Here is a 22,935-nt window from a genome sequence, read left to right on the forward strand (position 1 = left end):
ATCTGAATGATAGTCAATTCTGGTAGCCCTTTGACAAGTTGTAACTTACTAAGCTTAGAGATTAATCTCCAGTTAGCATGTCCCAACCTTCTGTGCCACATCCATTTCTTATCATTCACTGATAGAAGGCAAATCACCTTCTGATCAGTCAGTTCAGAAAAATTGATTTTGTAGACATTATCAACTCTCTTTCCCTTGAACACAATGGATTTGTCTTCCTTGTTGATTACAGTTCAGTTGGTTTTCTCAAAAAGCACATCATAACCATTATCACAAAATTGAATAATGCTCAAAAGGTTATGTTCAAGACCATCTACCAACCATACATTATTAATTGAGGTAGAGGAATTACCAATAGTTGCTGTACCTATGATCTTGCCAGACTGGTTGCCTCCAAATTTCACATTTCCTCCCTCTTTCATTGTTAGGCTGAGGAACATGGACTTCTCTCCTGTCATGTGTCTTGAGCAACCGCTGTCTAGGTACCATGATCTTTGCTTTGGCGCTGCTCTTAGACATACCTGCATCATTGACATTTTCAGATTTAGGTACCCATTGTCCTATAGGTCCTGAAAAGTTAGTACTTGAGGCTTTACTCTTCACTTCCTGTACCTTGTGCTGTGAGTTGGGTTGCTTCTGATTAACCATCACCTTAGGTTTTGGTACTTCAGAAGCAGTAACTGTCTTCTTCTGAAACATAGACTTCAGAACCTCAGATTTTGGTTTCACCAGACTCTGAGGAACAGGTTCTGATCTCTTCAGGAGCCTGATCTTTGAAGTCTTGGAATCAGATTTGATCATAGCCTTTGGCTTAGAGTTCTTTGGCTTTGAGGTGATCTTAGCCTTAGAGCTAGAAGCTTCAGGTTCTGATTGAACAACAATTTCCAACTCAGCACCTTCAGGTACAAAGAAGGTTTTCAATCCTTCCTTGATGCATTCACAACATGCTTTGAGACTGATTTCATTAGGTTTCCCTCCTGAAAAACCAATCCCTTTTCCATGGTTTCTGTAAATGCTATAAATCATAGAAGCCACTCTACTTCTGTCAATGCCAGATATGATAAAATCTTCAAGAGCAATTTCATGATTTCTTAAAGGTTTTTCATTACACTTTTCTTGTAGCTTCTGACATAAGAACCTGAGCTGATCTTCATAAGTTTTACACATGAAGTCAAAGCCCCTAAGTCCTTGTTCAGAAGCTTTCAGATCCAATAGAGTTGATTTTTGCTGTTTTACCAAATCATCATATTTTTCTTTTAAATTCTTCAACTCATTGGTTCTTACTTCAAAATGTGTAAGAAGTTCTTTAAGTGACTCAACAAGTTCATCTCTGGGAATTTTAGAATATACCTCATTTTCATCTTCTGAGTCTGAATCTGATCCTGCTTCTGAAGTTGCTGTAGCTAATAACCCAACAACTACCTTTGCGTCTTCATCAGCTTCCTCTTTATTAGATCCAGATTCACTTCCTAAATCATCCCAGGTTGCCATTAAACTCTGCTTAATCTGCTTCTTGAATTTGCTTGGTTTGAATGTCGACTTCTTTGACTTGTCCTTTGACTTTTCCTTCTGAAGATCAGGGCAATCAGCAATGAAGTGTCCAGGCTTCTAACAATTGAAGCATCCCTTCTGATCTTCTTTCCTTGAGCTTCTGGAGTTGCTCCTTCTGGTTAGAAACTTTCTGTTCTTCTTGGCCAGATACTGAAGTTTGTTGGAAGGCATGGCCATTTCAGCAGCATCTGGTTCAGAATCTGAACTTGATGGTTCTTCTTCTTCAGATTCAGCCACTTTGAGAGCTTTTGATGACTTGCCTTTGGATGGAAGTGCTATTGATTTACTCTTCTTAGTAGACTCATGTTCATTAAGACTTAACTCATGAACTTTGAGAGAACTAACAAGATCTTCGACACTTAAAGTGTTTAAATCTTTAGCTTCCTCAATGGCAGTCACCTTTGGTCTCCATCTAGCAGGCAAGCTTCTGAGTATCTTGCTCACATGGTCAGAAGCAACATAACTCTTCTTTAGAATATGTAGCCCAGAGACTAAGGTTTGAAACCTTGAGTACATCTCCTCAATAGTTTCATCATTCTTCATCTTGAATAACTCATACTGATGTACAAGCATGAGAGCCTTTGCTTCTTTGACCTTCTTGCTGCCTTCATAGTTTGAACTGAGAGAAGCAAACATAGCTTTAGCAGTGGACTTGTCACTCATCTTCATATATTCTGCTTTAGGAATAGCAGTGACAAGTGTTCCTCTGATAATATGATGCTTCTTGTAGAGTTTCTTCAACTCAGGAGTATGTTTCTTTCTATCAACAGCAGCTCCTTCTTCATCAAGAACTAAGTCACCAACACCTTATTCTAGAATATCCCACAGTTCTTCATCTAAGCTCATGATATAACTATAGAAATTGGTTTTCCACCAAGAAAATTCTTCAGTATCTCCGTTGAACTTTGAAATCTTCCCAACACTGGATTTCTTACTGTTACTATAATCATGTGAAACATTATTATGGCTAGTTTGACTAGTAGGAGTAGGAGATCCACCAGACATGTTTTTCTCAGATCTTGGACTGTTACACTGTTAGGTGTTATCAACAGAACCAAGGCTCTAGATACCAATTGAAGGTGAGAAAAACACAAGAAGGGGGCGTTGAATTGTGTTTTGGAAAATTCTTCGTTTCTCCTAAAAACTGAACACACTGATCAGAAGCTAAGTGAAACAGCTTCTGAAGTGATAATCAGAATCTGAACGCATCGGAATAAAACAGAGAGAGAGAAGAAGAAAGACACAAAGCAATTATACTGGTTCCTTCCACAATCCGGAAGTAGTCCAGTCCCCCTTGCACTTCCAAGGAGATTTCACTAAATGTAATATCAGATTACAATTGCTCAAGCACACAGCAAGAGACTTCCTTTGCTCAAGCACACTTTGCAAGAGTCTTCCTATGCTCAAGAACACAATCAAGAGACTTCTATGCTCAAGCACAACTGCAAGAGACTTCTAAACAAAATTACACAGAAAATTGTTTAAGGTTGAACACTTGATATACAATCAGAGGTGCACACAATACAAAACAGATAGAGACTCTAAGACTTAAGAATTTCTAAGATAAGAACTTGAGAAACAGAAATTCTAAGTGAATGCAGAACAATTTTAGCAGAGGTTTGACACTTGTAAAAATATTGAGAGTCTTTCGTTCAGCATTATCAAATCTCTAAGTCTTCACTCCTTTAAATAGAGGTGTGAAAGAGACGTTGTGAAATTGCCAGCACATCAAAGAGTCATTGTTGAAGCTTGATCTTTCACCAATGATCTTTTGCCTGATTTGGTTGTTGTCCTATGAAGAACAAATTTGAAATCCATTCCTTATCCAAAGGAACATCTTTGCAGGCGAAGCCGTATTCTGGAGCTATTTTCTTGTCTTGTAGTGTGGACACAAAACAGAGTAGTGGAGAAGGTGGTTGTACAGTTCGTACAATAGTGCAATGTCAACGCTTTCATCCAAATTGCAAGCACATGCCTTCAAACACCGTTGAAATGACCGTTGCAATGTTCCACTAATCTTCTGCTGTCCTTTGATGAATTTCGATCCATGAAACAACTCTTGAATCCTTGAATTTTGAAAATCCAGTTGATTTTCAGCTTCTGGTGAAAATGGCTTCTGATGAGGCAGCTTATGATGTTGTAGCTTCTGATGATGACGTGGCGCTTCAAGACTTCCAGTGTTCAGGAGCACTAGTCTTTAGGAGCACTATTCTTCAGGAGCGCTTTACTCTCTTCAGGAGCAGCTTGACTCCAGGAGCGCTTTTTATCTTCAGGAGCATATTGCCTTCAGGAGTGTCTAAGCTTCAATTTTGTTGATTCCTTTTGCTCTTTATTTGTTCTTCAGTACCAATAAATGATGTAAAAATTTAACTATGGTCCTGTACACTTGAACAAATATTAGCTAGTCCAATTTACAATTTTTAATACCTTGTTATCATCAAAACTCTTTAAGGTTCATTGTTAAACACATTTTGTTCCAACACAATGTTCATACACGGTTTCTTTCCAGTCTCAATTGGCGTTGTCTTGACAATCTCATGAAGAAGCCCGATGATTTCTTAAAAACAAATTACATCTATAAGAACATTATAATTGGAGAAAACACAGAAATAAATTAAAGCACATAACTATACCATATAAAACGTCAGTTTTGAATTTTTTATCTTGAATTTCCTTAAATGACTTAAAGCTAAATTCATGAGTAAGAACGTTAGTTAACATGTCATACTTCTGCACCTTTGTACAAGAACCAAAAACAACCTTAAAGGGATTAAATGCAATGTCATTATCAAACACATGACAATTATACAAAGTATAAGTCTTGTTTTCCTCAATCAAAGCCTTCCAATGCCCCAATTCTCTATATCGAGTTATTACATGAACTCGATCACCCTAAATCTGAGAAAGAAATCAAAAAATATAAATAAATCAAAATGTACACTAATAAGTAACATTGATAAATCATAAAGGAAATTACAACAAATCTTAACTAACTCATCTAACCTTTGCATCACAAATAATGAGCTTCATATGTTGATTCTCATTAATACCAGTCACAATCCAAGAATCCAGCACTCCAAATCATATTTTCCAAATGTCCAAATCAATTTTGAGATCCTTAATGTAGTCATAATCTCTTGACATTGAAAGTCCTATATAGAAATACAATATTACATCATTTAATTTTATTCCCTTTGTTTATTCTGATATCGAAAGAAGCTAACATATTTTTGTGATCAATTTTTGTATCATCAAATCAACCTGATCTTAAATGCACAAATTTATGTATCATCAATTTTTTGGACCTCAATGATATGACCAAAACAAATTTACACCAATCAACTTTCGTACTGCTCAATGATATAGGAAAGAATAAACCAAATATGAAAATTGTTACAGCTTTAGGATTACTCACAAAAACTAAAATAACCCACATGCATCAATTTTTTTCAACTACGGTACCAGAAGCTAAAATAACAATTGTGTCAAACCTTACCATGAGCTAAAATTCAATCATCATGACCTCTACTATACTCCACATAACAAAGGAAGATTTTTCTACAGCTATGCAACATAACAATTTCTGGTACATAATCCACTAACAATTGAAAAAAAAAAACGAAAAAAAAACCCGTAAACTGCAGAATCTTGAAAAAAGGAAGAAAACCACCTATGATGAAGCAAAAACTGAAACAGTTTTGAAAAATGAACCCCTCAAGATATAAAAATCAGTCAACTCAAGTCATGTATGGTCTCAGAACCATGAAAAAGGAAGAAAATGACCTCTTATGAAGATGAAAGTGAAACAGTGTTCCCAGCTGTAGATACCGTTTGGCTAAGGTTTTTTACGGTCTAAAAGTTACTTCAAAACAAAGTTAATATAAAGGCCTTTAAGAAAGAAACTAAAGTTATTTGGTTTCTTTGTTTTTTTAGTTTTAAAGCTATTTTTAAGTTAAATGTTGTTTGGCAAAATATTGTACAATTTTTTTTTTATGGTGTCAGGGGTTCGAACCTCGGCGTTGTTCCTATCATTTGAGCTAAACTCACGAGGACAAAACTTTGAATCTTTAATGAATTAACATAATAAATAAAAAATGTTTAAAATATTTTCTGAAGGCTAAAAATGTTAAAAAATAAAAGACATTCTTTTTACAAATACTATATTTACTCAATAACGTTTATTTTGTGTAACATGAATACAAATTTGTATCATCATATAAATGACTTGTTAAATATTTGAATAGGAGAAACAATTTAAGGAGCCGGAACGAATAACATAAATAATATCAAAATAGTTGGTTTTTTCTATTTCAATTATACTCTATAACAAATTTCGTTATAAGAATACCATATTTTTGGTGTCTTTCAAAAAGATAAGAATTTATATTATATGATATTATATTTGTTACATTGTTGGTGTCATGGAAACATATATGTTTAGTTTTTTTGAATAAGAAAAAGATATGCATAGTTTGTTACAATATAAAGGTGCAAATATATATATATATATATATATATATATATATATATATATATATATATATATATATATATATATATATATAAGCATAAGTATAATTTTTTTAAGCATCTTGACCTTTTTTCAAAAAAAGACATCTACAATTTTACTTTTAATTAAAATAAAAATTTTATAAAAATAATCATACGCATTATGCAACGCCAAAAAAAATTATACGCAGTAGCGTAACAAAAAAACAGACACACATAAAGTATTACTCTAAATGCTAATGTGTGTATATATTTGCGAGGTTGAAGAAAAAAATAAAAATATTTGGTATCATTAAATGACAGCGTGAATAAAAATATTTGTGATGTTGTGAGGATTAAACGATATTGAAATTAAATATATAAGTGATAAAAAGATAATAAAATTCCTTTGAAAAAAAGGTAATAAAATTAAATGGTACCTCCTTAAAAAAAATGAAATGGAACGGTTAAAAAAAATGAAATGGAAGAAAAAACATATTGAAATATAATATTAAAAAATAAAAGAAATGGTTCCAAACGTGAATTGAAGAGAGATGCTTGTGAAATAAATTGTCGAGAAGTAGTTTTTTGAAGTAGCATTCAACAACTTTTGGCCAAAGCTCATTCCATTCAATTTTATGCATTAAAATAAAGTACCTTTTTTAGTAATTACTTAATTGATATTGTATTTGGCCTAACTTCTCCTTAAAAATGTAGGGAGGTTGAAAAAAAAACGGGTCAAACGGTATCTTAATCTCCCACAACGGCAGTGTAGAAGCAACTGAATTTGGGAGAAAAAAATTGAAAAATAGTTAATAATAAAAAAATTGGAAAATAGTTAAAAGTTTTTAAAAATATAAAAATTGGAAAATAATTAAAAAAAATTATATGCATTAGCATAACAAAAAAACAGACAGACAGCCATAAAATATTTCTCTAAACGTTAATGTGTGTGTGTGTGTGTGTGTGTGTATATTCGTGAGGTCGAAGAAAAGAAATAAAAATATTTGGTATCATTAAACGACAGCGTGAATAAAAATATTTGTGAGGTTGTGATGATTAAACAATATTGAAATTAAATATATAAGTGATAAAAAGATAATAAAATTTCTTTGAAAAAAGATAATAAAATTAAATGGAACGGTTAAAAAAAAGCTAAATGGAAGAAAAAAACATATTAAAATATAATATTAAAAAATTAATGTTAAAAAATAAAAGAAAAAGTTCCCAGCGTGAGTTGAAAAGAGGTGCTTGTGAAATAAATTGTCGAGAAGTAGTTTTTTAAAGTAACATTCAACAACTTTTGACCAAAGCTCATTCCATTTTATTTTTTGCATTTAAAAAAATTACTTTTTTTAGTAAATACTTAATTGATACTGTGTTTGACCTAACTTCTCCTTAAAAATGTAGAGGAGTTGAAAAAAAGTCGGGTCAAACGATACCCTAATCTGCCACAACGGCAATGTAGAAGCAACTGAATTTGGGAGAAAAAATTGAAAAATAGGTCAAAACATAAAAATTGGAAAATAGTTAAAAGTTATTAAAAATATAAAAAATAATTAAAAAAATTGTGAGGGGTAAAATGGGAAATGCACCCATATAATAGTGAGGTGGCACAACCATATCCCACCAATTAGGAAATTACAAAAATGCCCCTCCTAAGGGCAAAATGGGAAATTCATAGGGCATCAATTTTAATAGTTTGTTAGTAGGAATGGTCAATTTGGGCGGTGTCTTTGCCTCCAGTATCTTACGTGGGTTCATTTTCACTTTCCAAGATAGCTCATATGTTACCAAGAATTTCAAAGCTGGCTACTCTTTTCTTCTTTGTTCCATTATAATACAATACCCCATCAGATAATTTCCATCTTATTTTCTCTTTTTCTTCTCACCGTGTTTCATTTTCTTTCATCCTTCCACATTGTTTTCTAATATCTTCAAAGCTGTGCTTTTTGTAGTAAATTTTAATATTGTTAAGACGTTTTCTTAGGAAGACCAACATGCATACTGTTCTGGACCGGAAAAAAGGATTCTGGGCCCATTTACTTAGGCCCAATATCATTCAAAGCCCAAACTCCACGTTTGGCATTATTGCTGACAACATACCCCCTCGCCTGAAGGGGGTGCACGAAGCAAAGAGACCGGTTCAACCGAACCCCAACGTCTCTCTTGTACGTTGTGCACGTTCCCGCAATAAAATCTCTGGCGGTTACACTTCCCACGATTTCGTAACCGCCAGAGCCAGGTGTGCCTCCTCAACGGCTCTGCAGCTCTCCACCTCTATAAATAGGGGACTCACCGCAGTCCCCAAGGTAGAACTCTTTTCTTACTCTAAAACCCTCACTCTCTGATCTTTACTGACTTGAGCGTCGGAGTGCCTGCAGGTACACACCCCCCATCCGCTCCAAGAAGCATTCTGACGCATTCCACCACCGTCACAACCACCGCATTCAAAGCACCGGCAGTCTCCTTCTGATCAGGTACGATCAGTGGCGCCGTCTGTGGGAAAAATACAAGCTTCCCCGTTTTTATCCCTAAAAACCAAAGCTTTTCACAAAAAACAACAATGGCTGTCAACGGTGCCAAATCCCAGCTACGAAGTGAGGTGCGCATTCCTCAACAGGATGGCGTAACATCCTCACCTTCACCTGTGGATACACCTAGGGAGGACCCAACCCAGGTACTTCCTATCCAACAAAGGCCTCTGCTAGGTCCCATCCGCCCTACAGAGATGCCAGAAGACGCAGCATCAACCGGCGTACTCATCAACAACCTAATCCGCACGGTTCAACGACAAACGTCGTTAATCGAGGAACAGAACCGCCGGCTGATGGATCTGGAGCAAGCACGTCCAATCGTCCAAGCCCGGCGATCTCTCTCCCCAATACGTAACAGAAGAGGAGGGAGTCCCAGCCGGTCACGTTCCAGATCCCCTCGACATTCGGCGAGCATCGGATCTCCATCCTACTCCCAGAGGTCAACAAGAAGGTCCCCCCGACGGTCTCCACCAAGGAGATCCTTTCCCAGAAGGACCCCGTCACGAAGATCCCCTCTGCGTTGAACTCCACCCAGGAGTTCTCCGCCCAGACGCAACGGGCGCTCACGGTCACCTTCCAGTTCTTTGGACACTCGTGATACCCGAACAGATCGTAATGCTTACGGTCCGTTCACACGGCGTATCCGGGAACTGGAAAAGCCGCCGCAAATGGACTCATACGACGGGACTACCGATCCGGATGAGCACATTGAGAACATCAAAGCAGTTCCCACTTATCGATCGGTGCGGGGCGCCGTTAAATGCAAGCTCTTCGTCACTACTCTGAGGCGAGGAGCCGTTACGTGGTTCAAGAACTTGAGGAGAAACTCCATCGACTCTTGGAGCGACCTTTGGAACGAGTTCACCACCCATTTCACCTCCTCAAGGACGCAACCAAAAACGGTGGCTTCCCTCGAAGCCATCGTCCAAGGAAGAAGCGAACCTCTCCGAGACTACATCGAGAGGTTCAACAAAGAAGCCGTCCAGGTTCGGGGCGCAAATGAGACAATGAAGCTGTACCTCATTGCCAAAGGCCTACGCGACGAGACGGACGTCAAGAAAGCTATCCGCCTGGATCGCCTAAGGACTCTCAACGAGTTCCTAGCGATCGCCAAGATCTACATCGCCTACGAAGAGGCTTTGTACGCGGACAGCCTCAACAAGGTCAGGAAGGAGGAACCTGCTGCTGAATCCTCCAAAAAGCCCTTCCATGAGAAAAAGAGGGAAGGCAAAGCTGCTCGTGAAAGCAAGAGACCAAACGGTCACTTCACCGAGTACACTCCACTGGCTATGTCAAGGGAGAAAATCCTCGCTGAGATCGCTGTAGTCGATCTAGCAGAAGTCGGCATCAAGCCGCCAAAGACTCCATCTCAGGAGAGGAAGGGAGTCGACAAAACAAAATACTGTCGATTCCACAAGTGCCACGGACACACCACCGACGACTGCATCCATCTGAAGGACGCCATCGAACTCCTCATCCAAAGGGGTCGACTCAAGCAGTACGTCAAAAATCCGGAAGTAGAACGGAAAGCCGTCGAACTTATAGGCGACGGATCTGAGCCCAGAAGGACCATCGCCATGTCCGTGGAACATCTTGGTGATTTCCCTGATAACGTGGAAATCACCCCCTACTCATGAACCTGGGAGCAGTTCCCTACCGCTAACATCATCACCGGAGGAACGCTGAACATTTCCATGGGCAGCATGAAGAGAAAATTCTAGGAACTCATGGAAGTCAATGCCATGGCCCCTTCCACTCGAGGAGGAAGGCCACCTTTGGCATTCTACGACTCCGAACTGCCTGGTGGAGCTTCAAATTCAGCCATTCCTTTGCTCGTGCGAGTATCGATGGCCAATGCAGATGTCCGACGAGTCCTGATAGACACAGGGGCCTCATGCGACATCATGTACACCAACCTGTTCAGAACTCTCCAACTGACGGAGAAAAACCTTTCTCCCCACGTTGGGGATGAACTCTATGGCTTCAACGGCTCATCCAATCAACCATGGGGGTACGTAGAGCTACTGGTCACCTTCGGCGAGGAGGAGGCCAAAAAGACAATAAACATCCTGTTCTTGGTGATCGACTGCCATTCTCTCTATAACTGCATTATAGGGAGGACCGGGTTAGCCCAGCTGGGGGCCGCATGTTCAACCGCTCATCTGAAGTTGAAGTACCATGCAAAAGACGGCATCATCGCCTCTCTCAGCGGAGACATCGAAACTGCTAGAAGATGTTTCCTCCAAGCTAATAAGACCCAGAACTCGGTTTCCCAACCCAGCAAATCTGCCGGGGACAAAGGGAAATCTGCTGCGAGTACCCTAGATGCCAACTTGGTCGAACTTAACCCCAGGTTCACCAAGGAAGACCTGAAGGAGCAAAAACGGGAGAAGAAGGATCCGCTCAACGCGAAACTTCTTCGACATGTTCCCGATGGTGAATTCGAGCTGGTCCCGTTCGGCAACGACCCCTCGAAGAACTTCAAGATTGGCAAGGATCTCCCCGAACTTGTCAAGAACCAGCTGGTCGCCTGCCTCAGAGAAAACGCTGACCTGTTTGCCTGGAGCGCAACCGACATGCCCAGAATCGACCCTAGCATCGCCTGTCACCAACTGACGGTGGATCCCGGAGTTAGTGCTGTAGCCCAGCGTCGTAGGAAGCAGTCTCCTTAAAAGTCAAAGGCTGCAGAAAAAGCTGTAAAAGACCTCCTAGAGGCAAAGTTTATTTCCGAGGCCAAATACACTACCTGGCTCTCCAATGTTGTACTTGTCAAAAAATCTAATGGAAAATGGCGTATGTGTGTTGACTATACCGATCTTAATAGGGCCTGCCCTAAAGACGCATATCCTCTTCCTAACATCGACAAACTCATTGATAATTCCTCTGGCTATAAACTTTTATCCTTCATGGACGCCTATTCTGGGTACAATCAGATACCCATGGCTGAAGAAGATAAAATGAAAACAACCTTCATGACCGAATCAGGGAACTATTACTACAACGTAATGCCCTTCGGTCTACGAAACGCGGGGGCTACTTATCACGGATGATGAACAGAGTTTACGACAAGGCACTTATGGGCGACATTCTAGAGGTTTACATGGACGACATGATCGTAAAATCCCAACAAGAGATGGATCATGCCGCTCATCTCAGAAGAGTGTTCGAGCAAACTCGGAAATACAACATGAGACTCAACCCAGAAAAATGCACCTTCGGAGTCCAAGCGGGTAAATTCCTCGGTTTCTATCTTACAGAAAGAGGAATTGAAGCAAATCTAGACAAATGACGCGCATTTACTGAGCTTCCGATACCCCACTCCAAAAAGTGCATCCAAACACTCAACGGAATGCTGACCGCTCTCTCTAGGTTCGTGGCCAAGTCCGCTCAACACGCACTTCCTTTCTTCAAACTCTTGAGGAAAGAAACGACAGACGAGTGCGAAACTGCCTTGCAGCACCTCAAAGAAACGCTCTCTGCGCCACCAGTGCTATCACGACCAGATCAAGGTGAAGTACTGTACCTATATCTCTCCGTTTCCTCTGATGTGGTAAGCGCCGTCCTCATCAGTGAAACGGCGGAGGGGCAGAAACCAGTATACTTCACCAGCAAAGCATTGTTGGGACCTGAGACAAGGTACCAAAGGATCGAAAAGGTGGCCCTCGCACTTCTCACCGCAGCCAGAAGACTAAGGCAGTACTTCCTAGCGCACACGGTGGTAGTCCGGATGGACCAACCCATCAGGCAGATCCTGGGTCGTCCAGACGTGGCTGGTCGGATGATGAAATGGTCACTCGAGCTATCCGAGTTCGACATTCATTACGAATCTAGAAAGGCACTAAAGGCTCAGATGTTCGCCGACTTCCTCGCCGAAATGACTTTCTCAGCTGAGGAAAGCCCCGAAGAATGGACCGTCTTCGTAGATGGGTCATCTAACGCCAAAGGAAGCGGAGCGGGAATAATCATCGAAGACAACAAAGGTATCGTTGTCGAAATTTCCCTCGCTTTGTCTTTTCCTGTTACCAATAACACTGCAGAGTATGAAGCCTTCCTGGCTGGCTTGCGAACCGCCAAAGACATGGGGGCCAAAAAGGTGAAAATCTTTACCGACTCGCAACTAGTGGCTTCCCAAGTCACAGGAGAGTTCCAGGTAAAAGAAGACCACCTCCAAAAGTACGTCCAGTTAGTACTAGAGAAAATGAAAGAATTCGACGTCGTAGAAGTAATTCACGTTCCCTGCGAACAGAATACTCGTGCAGACATTCTTTCAAAACTCACAAGTACGCGAACTGCGAACGAAAACAAAACAGTAATACAAGAGGTCCTCGGCGAGCCAAGCATCCAGAACATAGGAACTCTGCACCAAGAGGTCAACTCGATCATCGGAATGGAAGATTGGAGGGGACCCATCTCTTGATACATAGAGAATGGCGAGCTCCCGACCGATCTTCAAGAACAGACAAGGTTGAAACGGAGGGCCTGCTCATTCACGTTGTTGGATGGAACCTTGTACAAAAGAGGTTTCAACATTCCGCTAATCAAGTGCGTAGGACCCAATGAGACCCAAGAAGTCCTCGCCGACATCCACGACGGCATCTGCGGACAACACTTTGGTGCAAAAGCTCTCGCAAAAAAGGCCCTACGAGCAGGATACTACTGGCCTACCATGCTGAAAGACGGCCAAGACTATGTGAACCTCTGCGATAAAGGCCAGCGACACGGGGACATGCACCTAGCACCTCCTGCTGAGCTAACATCCTTGGTCTCACCTTGGCCTTTCGCATGGTGGGGCATCGACCTTCTGGGACCATTCCCCAAAGCCTCTGGGCAACTAAAATATCTGGTCGTCGCAATCGACTACTCAACCAAATGGATCGAAGCAGAGCCATTGGCCAAAATCACAGCTAAAAACGTACTCCGCTTCTTCAAGAGAAACATCTTAGCAAGATTCGGAGTGCCAGCATTAGTGATATCCGACAATGGTACACAGTTCACGGACCAACGGTTCCAGGACTACCTAAGGAATATCGGCATCAAGCAAAGCTTCACCACCGTCTAACACCCTCAAGCCAACGGCCTCGCCGAGGCTGCAAATAGGGTAGTTCTGTGAGGAATACGAAGGAGGCTAGACGCGGCCGAAACACAATGGGCGGAGGAATTACACGCAGTCCTCTGGGCCTACAGAACTACTCCCCATTCCACAACTGGCGAGTCACCTTTTCGACTCACGTACGGGACAGAAGCGGTCTTACCCATTGAGCTAACTGAACTCACATGGCATACGGACGCCAGCACTGACTTCCCGGCCAACACGGCAAATCTACGTGAAGAGCTCGAATTCTTCGACGAAGTCAGGATAGGGGCAACCTTGCGAGAGGCAGCACTAAAACAGAAAATAGCTGCTCGCCACAGCAAGAAAGTCATCAAAAGAGAATTCGAAGTAGGCGACCTCGTCCTCCGGCAAAACCAGAAGGATTCCGAAGAAGGGAAGCTCGCCGCCAACTGGGACGACCCCTTCAGGATCCGGATGAAGACCGAGACAGAAGCTTACGGACTCGAAGACCTCCATCAAAATGCAATTCCAAGGACTTGGAATGCAGAAAAACTCAAAAAGTACTACACTTAGATGGCAAACAACGCCAACTCACTTTAATGTACGTACTTAGTTCGATACAACGAACTCATCGCTCCCCGTCGAGCAAATAAATGGAAGAGGAAAGTCGTGCCACTCCGAATCCAAAAAGAAAAAGGATGAGAGGATTTTACATAACAAATTCTCTTACTCCTCAGTATGTACGATTACCGCTGCGACATCACTGCTCGGCATGTTAGGTAGAACCCCATCTCGCGATGGGTGTTTCACGCCTCGGCGGAGGGATCTTAGAAAAAATTTCTCTCGTTCATCCGCTGTTACACGTCCATAACTTTGGACACACATTCAGATAAACAATCTCTTGGATGTGCAAATACTTCTAACTAATACTCCGCGTAAACAGTTAGAAAACTACCGGCCTGAGCTCTTCCTTGCAAAAGCTACGCAAAGGTAAAAACTTTCCAAGCAAAGTAAACTATTACCTGGAAAGCAAAAGGCACAACTTTGATTTCATCAAGTCAAAGCCACAAAACGTTGGGCGGGCATGCAAGACTCTCCAGTCATTAAGTCACTTCGTCAAAATAATGACTGCGAAGGGTAGCCCATCCCGCCACACTCAACTTAAAGAGCTTCGCAATCCGAAAGCAGACAAGTTCCTAAGTTGAACAACTAAGAGCGCACGAATTATTGCAATCTATCACAAACATAAGGCAGGTAGATAATTCGCTCTCGAACAGCAGCTAAGAGCGCACGAATTATTGCAATCTGCGAAAAACATAAGGCAAATAGATAGTTCGCCCTCGACAGTAGCTAAGAGCATACGAATTATCGCAGTTTATCAAACATACAAGATTGATAGATAATTCGCTCTCAAACAAATACTTCAAACAGTATAGAAAGCCTCACACAACGAGCACGCAAAATTCAAAACATTGTACTTAAAAGTAAAAACATACACTTCAGAAACAAGTACAATTGAGAATGAAACAATCATATATTAAGGTGCTAAAACCACTAAGGGCGCACAATGTCATTACAAGTTGGATGTTGAATAAGAGATTAATTACAAGGCCTCATCAGGCCTGGGCTTCATCAACACGCCCGTCTTCTTCCTCAGGATCGGGAGGCGGAACGATCACCCCGTCTTTCACCTCGCTAAGAGGATGAATTCCTTCGACATTCAGCTCAATGCCAGGGTTCGTCACCTTCAACTGGGCCACCGCCCGATCAAAGCCAAGTTGGAGGGCCTTCACCAAGCTTCCTTCCAGCTCACCAATCCTGTCCACAAGGTCTGCGCGCCGCAGGACAGCGAGGTCTTCTGCCTCATCCTCCCCAGGGAGGTCTGCCTTCTCCAGAGTCTCCTCCAAGGAAGCCTTCTCCTCAGCTAGCTTCCGAGAAGATGCGGTCGCCTGCTCAAGAGCAGTCTGAGCCCCGGACAGCTGCTCCTTCAAAGAAGCAAGCTCACGGTCACGCTCCTCAGCGACGAACCTCTTGCTCCTTTGATCCTCCTCAAGAGCAGCGACCTTGGCGGTCAAAGCATCCCTCTCCCGCACCAGAGCATCGACCCGAACCTCACTGTCCAGAGAAGCGTTGTTCAGAGCAGCAACGACTTCCAAAGCCTTCATAGTGGCAATAACCCCATCAGTTATTGCCTTACTCCGGCTAGCTGGACCCAGATCCTGGATAATCCTCAGCTCATGATCATCCAAGAAAAGAGTCGATTGGGGACCACACAGCTCCGGCTCGGACCACACCCTCGGCAACTGGAGGAAGTCTCCCTTCTCAGAACGGACAGGAACGGCCTTGATCAGCGTGATTGGATCCTCAGAAGACACCCTCACCCTCTGCCTCTTGGCAGGATCCTGCACCAGCTCCTCTGATGGCTCCTCCCTGTCCAAATCCACCACAGGACCAGGGGTTGAGCTAGGACCAGACCCAGAAATCAGATGCTCCAGGGACTGGAAGTTTTTACGCTTTTTCTTGGCCGAGAGCTTCTTGTTGGCCGCATTCACGAGGGCTCCCAAGTCTTTCTTCATTTTCTCTACAAACACAAGACAAAAGAAACTTGTCAGTTGGGAGAAACAAAACAAAAGGACAACAAGAAGACAAAAACAAGAAAATAAGCTACCAAGACAGGCATCAGAATTATCAGAGGTCAACAACTCATATGTATTGATGAAGCGGGGCTCTGTTACTGGGGTCCCGTCCGCATTCATCAAAGGGTCCCCCCGTCGGTCAGTCTTAACCCTTTGGGGAAGGGACTCAATGAAAGCCTAGAGTTGTTGACGAAGGCCTTTCTCCTCGGCAGTCAGAGTGGCAACAGTTCGAACGAAGTCCTTTGGTTCGTAAGCAAAATTTTTTTTTTTTGAAGAAATCAAAATGAAATATATTACTACCAGGTGGCAATTAATCTAGCACAAGGCGTGCCAGAAAAACGCCACAAAAAGTACAAGATACATCAAAGAGTCATTAGTTCAGAAACAAAACATTAGCCAATGCCCACACAAACAAAGGGATTTTGGCACCAAAAATGAAAATTATAATTAAAAGCCTTGAAATTGGATTTAAGCCACCAAAAGGAAAGAAGTTTAATCTTCTCCAAAAGTTGAAAAGGAGAATTTTCTTTGCCTCCAAAAAGACGGTCATTTCTTTCCTTCCAGATGACCCAAGTACTTGCAAACCAAAGCATACTCATAAAAGATCGCCTAGATGCTGCATAAGAGGACGGAAAAATGGTCCTGAGATCGCCTAGATACTCGTAAGCAAAATGGTCCTGAGACCAGCACAGGTCGAAAAAAGGACGGCGCTCCTGCTCGCCTTCCTTAGCTGCCTCCAAGAGATTTTTAAGAGCAGCCGTACTCTTAGGCCGAACCAGAAAGAAACGCTCTTTGAAACTCCGGATCTTCCCGGCAAAGGCCTCAAACATCTTCTAGGTCTGACGAAAAGAAACCCAGTCCGTACCCTGCTGTACGGTGAAGAAGAAGAAAAAGACGTTCTTGGAGGCAGGGATGCGAAGATGATTGCACAACAACTCAAAAGCCCTCATAATGGCATAAGAGTTTGGATGAATCTGAGTAGGTGACAGCTTGGTCCAGCAAAGCACCTCCCGCTGGAAGTTAGAGAAAGGGAGCCGAAAACCCATGTCCTTGAAAACTACTTCATACACGGGGAATACGTAATTTTCATACTCCGAACACACCGGTTGGACGTGCTCGGCAGAATCAGCTCCCAATCTCTACCTTCACCGATGAGGTCAAAGGGTGCTTCGTTCACACCATCAGCGGCAAAAACCGATTCAGTTTCTAACGGTTCCTCTCCTGGCCTCATAACGAAGGACACAACAACTCCCTCGTCAGCCATGACAGATCTGGAAAAAGCAAGGGAAAAAGTGAATCTAACAGTCAGATCCACCCTTCCTTCACCTATCAGGTCGGTCACGGCAAGGAAGGGATCAAATTGCTACCATAAAAAAGCCAGAGGGTCTAGGAACTCAAACTCACGCATCGAGGGGATCTACCCTCAGCGAACAGACCTAAAGCTTATGGAAGAAACCCAAGCCTGTCGCCAATGTTTTTCTAAACACTAAAACAGACAGAATATCTACAAAACTCTTTGATGTACGGGGGCAAACGCCTAAACCAACGGCGGAAACCACCGTGCCAAACTATTTCTGCCCTAGAAACATGCATTCCTACGGTTTCTAAAAGAAGAACAGAAACTAAAATACAAAAGTAAAAGAAACGAGTCACAGAACTCTCTCTGAGAAGAAGAAAAGATTGAAGTTGCGGTGGGGATGCGAAAACTCGGAAGAAATTTGCCTTTGGAAACTGTGGGAAATCTTTAAGTCTCTGAGAAATTCGAAAATGCAATGACTCTCCAAAACAACAGTGGAACTATTTATACTCGTTGCACAAACCACCCAAAAGTCACAAAGTCTATCCAGTGCATCCTTTCACTCGCTACTCCTCATCTAAAGCGCTGCTTCGACGGTCCATATTCAATCATACCCCTTCATCCAAGGGCTATGATCCTTCACTACGTTCTCCAAACGTCAGGATCCAATCAACGGTGATGATGACACCTCAGAAATACAACCCGAGAACACGCTGGAAACTATAGGCACTCAAGTGCTACTAATAGCTTGCACACATGTCACTCAGAAACCAAAGGTCATGTCCCCTCAACTTCTTCCTCGAGACGTTGGCATTAATTACGGAATGACATCCGACCAAACTTCTTGACGAGGGAATTTTTCCATCCGATCTCACCGCCGGACATACATATGCCGGACTCCGCCACATTGACAGGCGAACTTACATCGTTAGAGGGAGAACAAACGCTTCGAGATAGGCGAGCCTATCTGGCCCAAAGTCTCAGCATTCTCAGTCCGCCTCACAAACGATTCTCCAAGTCAAGGCATGTATAAGTCCGTTAACGAGATCCATTTCTTCCTCTAGCACGGGGATACATACCAACTGAATTCCTCTTGAGGTCGGCTCCTGACGAGCAAAATGCCCGCACTTAAGTCACCACTCTTTATCAAGAGCAACGACTTGGGGGGCTACTGTTCTGGACCGGACAAAAGGATTATGGGCCCATTTACTTAGGCACAATATCATTCAAAGCCCAAACTCCACGTTTGGCATTATTGCTCACAACATACCCCCTCACCTGAAGGGGGGCGCACGAAGCAAAGAGACCGGTTCAAACGAACCCCAACGTCTCTCTTGCACGTTGTGCACGTTCCCGCAATAAAATCTCTGGCGGTTACACTTCCCACGATTTCGTAACCACCAGAGCCAGGTGTGCCTCCTCAACGGTTCTGCAGCTCTCCACCTCTATAAATAGGGGACTCACCGCAGTCCCCAAGGTAGAACTCTTTTCTTCCTCTAAAACCCTCACTCTCTGATCTCTACTGATTTGAGCGTCGGAGTGCCTGTAGGTACACACCCCCCATCCGCTCCAAGAAGCATTCTGACGCATTCCACCACCGTCACAACCACCGCATTCAAAGCACCGACAGTCTCCTTCTGATCAGGTATGATCACATACTAACGTTAATAGAATAGGCAGTTTGTTACCATTGATGGCAATATTTCAAAGGTGGAACATTTGTTACAACTTCAATAATATGTTCCTGTAACAAGGTGGGTATAATCAAATATTCATTGCTGAAGAAGATGTTTCTAAGACTGTTTCAAAGGTGGAACATTTGTTTCAGCTTCAATAATATGTTCATGTAACAAGGTGGTCTAAAAAATGCAGGTGGTTGCTATCAAAGAGAAATGAATTCTATGTTCCATGATTTTATAGGACAATTTATGCAAATTTACATAGATGACATTGTTGTTAAATCATCTGCTGAGAAGGATCATTTAGATCACCTTCAAAGATCGTTCGAAAGAATGAGAAAATATTGGTTGAAAATGAATCCATTGAAATGTGCTTTTGGTGTGCGTGCAGGCGACTTCTTAGGTTTTATTGTGCACAAAAAAGGCATTGAAATTAATCGAAACAAAACAAACACAATTTTGGAGACAAAACCGCCTTCGACAAAGAAAGTGCTTCAATCTTTGTTGGGAAAGATCAACTTTCTCAGAAGATTCATTTCGAATCTAAGTGGCAAGACTGAAGTTTTCTCACCACTGCTGCGGCTGAAGAAAGAAGATGTTTTCAAATGGGAACCAGAACATCAAAAAGCATTCGATGACATCAAAGCTTATTTGATGAACCCGCCTATTTTGTTACCTCCCCTTGGGGATAAAGTAATGAAAATGTATATAGCTGCTTCAGATAATACCATAGGGGGCAAGTTGCACTTTTGTCCGTTGGCTACATTTTAGTCCTTGCTTGTATTTTCCTGCACAAAAAGGGTAGAGTCAGTAAGGCATACAAATCATAAATGGCATAAATGCACATAATTGAAGCTTTTCCATAGATAATTAGTAAAATAAGTCACCAAAATGCCTAAACTAACACATGAATTATACTACTTTTGAGTACTTATCAACAAAGAGCCACCACCAAATCAGCTAGAGGTGTGATCTGATGTTGTAGGGGTAAAGAAAGGACAAATATATGGTCTTGAAATGGAATCCTCTGTGCTAGCAGGACGTCCACATTATCATGGCTCTGGTTCTTTTTCAACCGAGTGGATGAAAAGGCACAAGCTTGAAGAAATGAGAAATGAAAGAGACCAACTTCGGGAAGAATTGGCAAAAACAAATAAGGTTGTTAAACACCAATACGAGCTGATAAAACAAATGATGGCAACCATGAACTTCCAACCCATCCAACATTCTAGAGACCAAGCCAATGAGGAAGACCAAGCTAATGATAATGAGCTTTATGATGATGATGAGGTTGAAGATGATGAGGTTGATGGGGACTTAGATTTGGAAGCGCAAAGTCTTCATGAATAGCTAATTTGATGTGTTTTGATAACATACAAATCTTTTTAGATTAGTATTATGTTAAGCCTACCACTTTCAACTTTTTTTTTGGTTAGTATTATGTATTTTGTTAAGACTACCAAGTGCAAAAGCTTTTGTGTATTTTTTTAATACACAAATCTCTTTTGGCTAGTAATATGTATTTTGTTAAGACTACCATGTGCAAAGGCTTTTGTGAATACACAAATCTCATCTATTTTTTTTTTTTGGTTACAAATCTCCTCTGTTTGTTAGTATTATGTATTTTTTTTGGAAGTATTATGTATTTTGACTAGTTTATGTATGTAGCATTGAATGGTTAATGTTATTTCTTTCATCATGTGACATTGGATTTTTTCATCTTTTGTATGGAATTTGATAAAAATGTGAGTTAAAAATTACAATATTAAAAAAAAAAATTGTAATTCTTCCAGTCACAAAACAATGACCAGGTACAATATATAGCAATTAATGTATGTAGCATTGAATGGTTAATGTTATTTCTTTCATCATGTGACATTGGATTATTTTCATCGTTTGTATGGAATTTGATAAAAATGCGAGTTAAAAAAATTACAATATTAAAAAAAAAATTGTAATTCTTCCGGTCACAAAACAGTGACCAGGTACACTATATAGCAATTAATTAAAAAAAATCCATATAGAGATCGAAATAGCGACTAAAACTTATAACATTGTAAAGTAAGTGAATATTAAGTTTCAAGGCAAAAGACCAGATGCCTAACAAAAAACTTAAAGGCAAAGCCTAGATGCAAATCACGAAAAAATCATCAGTTATATGGATTATCCCCATCATATCAACACGTTGGTCTTCACCGCTCTCTTGTGAAGAGACCGTGTAGTGTGAAAGAATAAATAAAACTTGGTTTTTATTTATTTTTAGAACCGGGTCACTGATACAAACCAAGTCAATAGACGAATCAGGTTAAAATTTGACCTGTATCATAAATATGGACAAAATCCTTTAAATTTTTGCGATTTTGTATGAATTTCACGATTTTGTGTGATTTTACTAGGATTTTGCCTGTTTTGCCATTCTGCTATGGATTTAAATCGTTGAAGGTAAAAAAAAGTTGCAAAATCCTAAATTTTAGGATTTAAGTTGGTATTCTGACTACAATTAGTTGAGGTTTCCTAGTAAAAGAAGAGGAAAACTAGTAATGAACTTTTCTTCTATGAATCTATCTGAAGGTGAGGATTCTTTCCTATGCAATGGGAAGGTTATACACACATAAATCAACCAAACAACTAATCACGTACATTACATAGAATAATACTAAGTTCTAATTAATTTTTTTTAAGAAGTTCTAATTAAAATTGACCTTTAATTCCCAAATATAAACCCATAAATATTTTCACCAAATCTAGCGAGTATAACTCATATTGAACTTTTGTAAAAAAAAAAAAAAACTCATATTGAACCGTCAGGTTCCAAAATAAAGTTAAACTTAAAAAGTAGGGGTATGGAGAGGATCTTGACTCCAAAAGGACATGAAGTTAGGTTGTCAAGAAAATGATTATATTTTACATATTCTAACAAGCCGTTTAAAATATCATCATGCTCATAACTTTTTTAATGATCCATAAAAGAAACTAATCAACATCTTAAATGTTTTTTATTTTTTATTTTTTATTTTTTTAAATCTGTTTATAAAGTCATGGATCAAGGATGTTAATGGAAAGGAAAATTCTAGATAATTGAGCAGAAACAATACACCTTTCTTTATATCTCCATAAAATAGCATAATCACATAAATCAAATTAAATTTCATCTACTACAAAATTAGCAAAGCAAACCAAAGTAGATGATGATCCATACAATTGTATTTGCACAACAATTTAGTAGATATTTTTGCCAGGTGTAGCGCATAAACCAAAGTGACATCGTTAGGTGAAGTGTCTTAGTAAAAGAAAGTTAAGAAAAAAAATCTAGATTGAACTTTTCTCTGAAGGTGAGGGTTCTTTCCTATGCAATGGGAAGGTTATATTGAAAATTGATCTTTAATTCCTAAATATAAATCCATAAATCTTTTCACTAAATCAAGCGACTATAACTCATTGAACTATTAGGTTCCAAAATGAAGTTAAATAAGTTTAAAAAGTAGGGATATGAACACTATCAAAAAATAAGGTGTCATATTTCAAGTCAATAAGATGAGTGTACCTCAGCTCATTTCAAAATGTTTAAATACAGAACTTTTAAGCCAAACATGACTAACATGCATAAATCATGCATAAGGAAACTTGACATAGGCGTAAATTAACAAACCTTGTTAACAACAGCTTCTTTGTGGCCAATAGACAGCAAATTGAA

General features: G+C 40.6%; 1 protein-coding gene across 1 annotated transcript; it reads right to left on the reverse strand.

The window, feature by feature from the left end:
* Positions 1-233: 233 nt before the first annotated feature.
* Positions 234-1,026, reverse strand: LOC146899267 (uncharacterized). Its single transcript, XM_085736732.1, has 2 exons — positions 646-1,026; positions 234-521 (listed from the first exon to the last, which is right to left on the reverse strand). The coding sequence occupies exons 1-2, from the start codon at positions 1,024-1,026 to the stop codon at positions 234-236; spliced, it is 669 nt and encodes a 222-aa protein (XP_085592858.1).
* Between the last annotated feature and the right edge of the window lie 21,909 nt (positions 1,027-22,935).

Source organism: Medicago sativa, chromosome 8 (assembly GCF_051527215.1).
Source record: "Medicago sativa cultivar Bolivia chromosome 8, Bolivia_mono, whole genome shotgun sequence".
In the NCBI taxonomy this organism is placed as follows: Eukaryota; Viridiplantae; Streptophyta; class Magnoliopsida; order Fabales; family Fabaceae; genus Medicago; species Medicago sativa.